The sequence below is a fragment of the Chrysochloris asiatica genome, unplaced genomic scaffold (assembly GCF_000296735.1).
Source record: "Chrysochloris asiatica unplaced genomic scaffold, ChrAsi1.0 scaffold00125, whole genome shotgun sequence".
NCBI lineage: Eukaryota > Metazoa > Chordata > Mammalia > Afrosoricida > Chrysochloridae > Chrysochloris > Chrysochloris asiatica.
This window is the reverse complement of record NW_006408643.1, coordinates 7,433,926-7,440,440: the sequence shown is the minus strand read 5'-3', so window position 1 is coordinate 7,440,440 and position 6,515 is coordinate 7,433,926. Positions and strand designations below refer to the sequence as shown.

Below are 6,515 nucleotides of genomic sequence, written 5' to 3'. Positions count from 1 at the left end.
GGGGGGGGCAGCATTGAGGGGGTGAACCAGAGGGCGCTGGTGGACTCTTTGGCAGGTTCCTGGTCCAGACACTGTCAGTCTCGCCGATGTCCCAGGCAGGGTCCTGGCTGAGGGCGAGGTCAGGTCTACTTGATGTCCACCATTGTCGCCACCAGGGAATGTCCTGAAGTGACTGTCAGCTGGACAGTCTGGGAGAGGCTACCAAGGGATCCCAGCCCATGCGCCCCAAGGATGGGGACATTGGCCTAACCTGAGTACCCTTTTCTCTTCCCTCTCAGGGTGACGCTGGGGGGCCCCTAGCTTGCAGGGAGCCCTCAGGACGGTGGGTGTTAATGGGGGTCACCAGCTGGGGCTACGGCTGCGGGCGGCCCCACTTCCCAGGCGTCTACACGAGGGTGGCCGCAGTGAGAGGCTGGATCGGACGGAACATCGAGGACTGACAGGCAGCAAGATGTGAAGGTGGCAGGCGACAGGCATCACCCAGTCTGCCCAGGGGGGGGGTGATACGGTGGGCAGAGGGGGCTGTCGGAGAGGGTGCAGTTTTGCAGCAGATTTTGTTACAATAAATACAGCCTCCTGTCCCCAGCTTGCTGGTTCTACACTTGACTGACCACCCCCCATGGTGGGGGGGTCTGGAGAAAGCCTGGGGGCTGGCGTTAGCCTTCCGGGCTGGAAGGTCTTGGTTTTCATTGAACACATTTCCCCACCACCTGGCCTGGCATCTGGGGCTCACAGGGCAAACATGGAAGTCCCCTTCCTCCCTGCCAGAAAAGCTTAAATCCCATGTACAGCAACACTGTCTAGACACCCAGAGACCTAAAGGGGGCGAAATACACAGGCTCCTCTCTCTCAAGTATTTATTTCACTGCCTCAAAAGGTCCTGGCTCTGATGGGTGTGTCTGCTCCCCTCTAAGGTCCAAACAAGGACACCCCTTCACCCCACCCCACCCCCCTCCTGGGGCATGAGGCCAACCCTAGGGACACACCAGGGCGGGACCAGCGACTGCCCCTGAGCTGCCAGCGTTTGGGTAAGAAACACAGCTCCCCAAGACACAGTTACACTCGTGGCAGGGTCTCAAGGCCATGGACGGCACAGTTCCACGTGGCTCCGCCTCCACGGAGCTGTCACTCACAGAGAACGTTTATGGAAAAGGACACGGGGATTAAGAGGCTTCCAGGCGACGGTCCTGGTCACATGTTGGCTCGCTCCCGCTGCAGCCGCGAATTGTAGGCGCGGGACACAGTGTTCCAAGCGTCCATGTAGCGGTCCATGCACATGGCGATGCATTTCTGGGGGGGGGGGAAGGGGCTCAGAACGGTGTCCTGGTCACATACCCTAGGACTGCCCAACCCTGCAGGTAGATGCCCCCCCCCCCCCGACAACAGACTGCGCACGCGCATGACCCTGTTTCGCACTGCCCCTGTGACTCCGCGCACGCGTAGTGGCCCTCCCGCCCGGTCCGCGACCCCAGCCCGCCGATCCCACGGGTCTCACCTGCTCAGAGTTGTCCAGCGAGCCCCCAGGCTTCCCGATGCACTTCCGGAAACACTTGTCCGTCATCCTCTGCGGAGACACGCGGGCACTCAGTCACGACCCCCACTTTCGGGCAACTCCTACTCCCCCCCGCTCCGCCCCCGGCCCGACCACAGACCTGCAACAGCTCCTGCGCGTTGGCCACGGCAATCTGCACCTTCACTTGCTCCATGATGAGCCCTGGGTCCAGCTTCCCGCCGCCAGAGCTTCCGAAATCCGAGCCGAAACCGCCCTCCATGGCTCCGCAAAGTCAACCGCACGGCGGCCGCGTGCGCCGACCCGTACCTATGCCGGAAGCTGGCCGCGCGTGGCATCACGGAGAATGAAGTCACAGAGAGCTGGGGAGGGTCGGACTACAACTCCCACAAGGCTACACGTGCCTAAACCCGCACACCTGCGTGCGCAGGAGACAAGACAGCGCTGAAATTGTTAAGTGCCGTCCAGTCAGTAGACTCAGCGACACTGTACAGGGTTTCCAAGGAGCCGTTGGTGAGTTTGAACGGCTGACCTTGCGGTGAGCAGCCCAGTGTATCCTGCAGCGCCATACCAGTGCACTGCGCTTCTTAAATGCCGTCGAGACTGTTCTGACCCTTAGCGACCCTGTATAGGGTTTCCGAGGAGCTGCCGGTGAGCTTGAACCGCCGACCTTGTGGCTCAAACCGACTTTGCAGTCCAGCGCATTAACCCATAGCGCCACACTAGGACTCCTATGTCTGGAGAACAGGGCATCCATTGACCTGGCCCGATTTTAGCACGTGACAAAGGGCAGGATCAGTGTGAACAGGTGAACTCTTAGTGCTTAAAAGGCAGGGGTAGCGGGGACCACCTGTCATCGTACGGGAAGGATCTGTGTACACTGAGCACGTAATCGATCCTTGGGGGCAGAGGATGGTTTTCAGACGCCCATTTCAGAGGGACCCCCCGCAACCTTCCTCAAAAGCACAGCACAAGAGTGAACTGGGAGACGGAACTTAAAATCAAAATGTTTATTGGAGTGTTGTACAAAAGTTTCCAGTCATAAAATGTATATTACAAATTATTGGGAGGGAAAAAAACAAAACGGAGCACACATTTGGCATGCATCTTCTTAGAAGCCACCAACATCTGTTGCTGCATCAAATCACTTCGCAAGTTGTGCGGATTCTCCGCCCATGTAGGGTCTTAAAGACACCTAAGTCAAAACACGATCTGTCCTCCGATCGGCTGTTTCTATTGTAACAGAATTACCAAGGTTTGCGGCATAGATATTAGCAATCATAATGGGGGGTGCATAATCCATCCCTAGGAACCAAGGGTGCCACAGCCCCATCCCAGTAGGCCAGCTTCCCTTACTGGAAAGAAGCTAAAGTGCTCTCTTGGTCCACTGTGCTGGGAACTGTAGGCGTCTATGAAATAAGGGTGAGAAGAGCCGAGTGCATTTGACAAGCACAAATGGTCTCTGAGGCCACAGCCAATTCAGCTACATGTTTCCCGAATACTTGCTTCCCAACAGCCACCCCAGAACACCAGCCAAGTGCCACTGAGTGCAGTGCCCGGACAAGCCCAGCCTGTGAACTGTGGCTGCATTTGGGGTGGGGGTGAGAACACAAGGCAGCATCAGGGAGGGGAGCAAGTCTACAGGAGACACAGGCCAGGGAGGCAAGCTGGGGACCCCATCCCCTTCTCTAAGTCCAGGAGGCCTCAGACCCAGGCTCCTTACCAGCGCACACAGGGTAGTTGCTCACATCAGGCTGCCTTTCCATGTTTTGGGGGCCAGCAGGAACCCACCCTCCAGAACCCTTTCTGGGGCCCACAGGGGGCAAGGGAAGTGTAGTTTCAGGGACCTAGGCAACTCAACATCGAGCATGGGAACCTTGAGGGGCCTTTGCCCAGGACCTGTGTGGAATGCAAGCCTCCTTCAGGGAGAGGGGCACTGGGTCAGGGACCTGAGAGACTAGCAGTCCCTGGGGCTTGGGAACCAGCCTGTTCCTGCAGCCCCTCCACCAGGGAGCCAGAGAAGACAGATGGGGAGGGAGGGGTCAGGTGCAGAAGCAAAGGGGGTGCAGTGGTGCCTGTACGCCTCCATGGCCCCTGGGGGCCTGGGGCCATTCCTCCACCCAAGGGCAGCACCCACCCACAGCTACGGCTCAAAGTGTAGCGGCTTTAAGATTCAAGCTGCACTTTCTGAAGGCAGTGTTTTCTGAAGGCAGGCTGCCGTTTGAGGGCTTGAAGCCCGTAAGACAGGCCCTCCCTCAGATGACTCCCCCCTGGGGGAGGCACCCACCAGCCTGTTGTCGGCCAGGATGCAGGATCCCAGTGATCTGCGTACTGACCAATGTAAAAAAATAAATATCCATTAAAAAAATAACTTCTGTGTATCTGGGTGGAAGGGGTGTCAACGGAAAAGCGAGTGTGGACAGCTAGTGGGGTGGGCAGGCAGCTCCAGAGCTGCATTGGAGGGGCCATTGGGCATTTGCAGGTCCGTCTGAGAATCCCATGTTTTGGTGAGCAAGCCACAGAAGGTACGTTATGGAAAGGGGGGGTGGGGAGAGCACAGCCCCACACTCCATGGTGAGGAGAGCAGGACACCGGGGAGGCAGGCGGGGTGGAGAGTGGGCTGCAATGCCACAGACATTTGCTCTAAAACATGGAGTGTCTGTCTGGGGCCATTAAGACGACCGGTGTAGTCTGTGTCCTCAAACCAGACCCTTCTGTTGACCTCAGTGTCAAGTCTAAGGGTCTGTCCCTATCCCCAGGTCCCCCTCCTGCCCTCTGGGGGACTACAGGAAACTCCAAAAGCAAGGCCCAGGCAGCCAAGAGCGGGGCCTCAGGAGGCCCCCAGCCCAGAAAGCTTTCAGAGGTAAGACTCAACGTCCCATCCCAACCACCACAGCACACATCGGGACCAACTCTTGGAGGGCAAGAGGCTCCAACACTGCCCCCCCTTGTGAACCCCAGCGGCTTCAGCACCTGATTCTGAGACGCTGACAGAGAGCAGCCAAAACCCCACGGCTTGTAACGAGCCCCACGAGGCTAGAACCTGGGTCCTGAATTTGGTTTTCAAACACTTCACAAAAATCAAGGATAGAAACCTATAGAATTCCTACTCAGTTCCGGGCTCTCTGGCCCCCTAGAGGCCCAGGTTCCTTGTCCCTGTCCCCTCCCAGACCCGACCCTCCCATCTCCAAGCCCAACCCCCCTTTAACTGGCCCTGGGCCTAAAATTCCACCAGATGGTGAAAGGGGGTAAAGGGCTCCTCTAGACCCCACAGATACAAAAGATCAATAGAGACCCCCCGCCCCCTATGTCTGGCAGTTACATAAAAATTCGCTAGAAATGTATCAAGGACTAAAGAAAAGCCAGTGATAGAAAAATAGTCTTCAGTGGCTCTAGGGGGAGGACAGCTCGGCTCACATCACGCGGCAGCCCCTTGAGGTGGTCCGTGGGTCCCCCTAGAAAAAAGGAGGGAGGGAGCAGTTAGGCGGTACCCTGGGGGCCAACGGGAGGTGGGCTGATTTCAGAAATGGGGTCCCCCGAAAGTTTCTGCTCTCAACCAGACCACAAGGTCAGCCGCTTCAGCTATAACAGCTGCCAATTCCAGAACTTTCCATGTCCCCATTACAATTCTGAGCTACATTTTTGTGCTTCAGAACCGAGGACTCTCGTAATGTGATTCTTCATCGTTCTACTGGGCCGTCCACCGCTGTTAAGCCATCCCAGAGTCCCAACACAGTTTCTGGGGCTGGGCACTGTGTTCGTGTGGGTGTTATGTGGGTGGGAACGGTGTGCATGTTGCATGTATATATGTAAATGAGTGTATGCATATGGTCAGTTACATGTACATGGAGTGTGTGTGGATTAGGGTGTATCTATGTCATCTCTGTGAACAGACCTATGAGTGTGTATAGTGATGTGTGTATACATGCCAACTCTAGGTGCATGGATATGTACATAAGTGAGTGTACATGTCTACATGGGAGTATATATGAGTGTGTATATGGGGAGTGTAAAGGAGCTCTGGTAGCGTAGTGGTTACGAATCGGGCTGCGAACCTTAAGGTCAGCGGTTCGAAACTACCAGCCGCTCCGCGGGAGAAAGATGAGGCTTTCTACTCCCGTAAAGATTTACACCCTCGGAAACCCCGTACAGGGTCGCTATGGGTCAGAACTGACTCGACGGCACTTAACAACAACAACAACATGGGGAGTGTAAGTATGTACAGGTTGAGTGTGTATATGGTGAGTGTACATGTAGAGTGTGTGAGTGTGTGTACATGTTGAGTGTATGAGTGGGGTAAGTGCGTACATGTTTAGCATGTGTATATGGGTGTGTGTTCATGAGAACGTGTAGGTTATGTGCTTACATGTTGAGTGTATCAGCGTGTGTACATATGTGTATGTGTACACACTGTGGAGGAATGTTTGTATACATGTGTGTGGGTGCACAGGGCAGGGTCTCTACCTGCTGATGGAAAAGATCCTCCTCCCCGAACTCGGCCTCTTCCTCCTCCTCTTCCTCCCCGTTCTCGGTGTCCCGCACCACTGACGACTGGGTCACGGCTCTTATGGCCACCTCCTGTCAAAGGCGGCAGGGATAACAGGGTCAGGGGCCACCCGGACAGCTCGCAGCCTGGACAAGAGACACCCCACAGTGACCACCCAAACTCGCCACACACCCACCTCTCCGTCGGCATTGACCAGGACGGTCCGGAAGCTCTCGCCCGTGCCCCAACTGCCCTGGCTCTTCCACACAAGTGTGGCAGGGGGGCTGTGGGCCACCCCCGCCCCTGCTGCCCACACCTGAGGACACAGAAAGGGCCACGGTCAGTGTTGCCCGCCACACAGTCCCTCCACACCTAAGGCGTATCTTCTCTCCAGCCATCCTGGGGGCCAGAGGTCATGGGGCCTCCGTGTACAAGAGGCTGAGGGTCAGAGTGGTGAGCAGATCTCTAGGGTCCACACTGAAACCACGCCCCCGGGGTGCCTCAGCTTCCTCTCAGGAC

General features: G+C 56.6%; 3 protein-coding genes across 3 annotated transcripts in view; 1 reads left to right on the top strand and 2 right to left on the bottom strand.

The window, feature by feature from the left end:
* The window catches only part of TMPRSS9 (transmembrane protease, serine 9), a 68,467-nt gene extending 68,027 nt beyond the window's left edge, over positions 1–440 (top strand). Inside the window, exon 15 of the mRNA XM_006869057.1 lies at positions 279–440. Within this exon, the coding sequence (XP_006869119.1) occupies positions 279–440 (162 nt within the window). The remainder of the gene's footprint in view (positions 1–278) is intronic.
* Positions 441–1,191: 751 nt separating this feature from the next.
* On the bottom strand, positions 1,192–1,772 carry TIMM13 (translocase of inner mitochondrial membrane 13 homolog (yeast)). The gene is made up of 3 exons (XM_006868971.1): positions 1,653–1,772; positions 1,496–1,564; positions 1,192–1,290 (listed from the first exon to the last, which is right to left on the bottom strand). The coding sequence occupies exons 1-3, from the start codon at positions 1,770–1,772 to the stop codon at positions 1,192–1,194; spliced, it is 288 nt and encodes a 95-aa protein (XP_006869033.1).
* Positions 1,773–4,923: 3,151 nt separating this feature from the next.
* The window catches only part of LMNB2 (lamin B2), a 17,226-nt gene continuing 15,634 nt past the window's right edge, over positions 4,924–6,515 (bottom strand). The window contains exons 10-12 of the mRNA XM_006868972.1: positions 6,193–6,312; positions 5,975–6,088; positions 4,924–4,965 (exon numbers count right to left, since the gene is read on the bottom strand). Coding sequence (XP_006869034.1) covers positions 4,924–4,965; positions 5,975–6,088; positions 6,193–6,312 — 276 coding nt within the window. The remainder of the gene's footprint in view (positions 4,966–5,974; positions 6,089–6,192; positions 6,313–6,515) is intronic.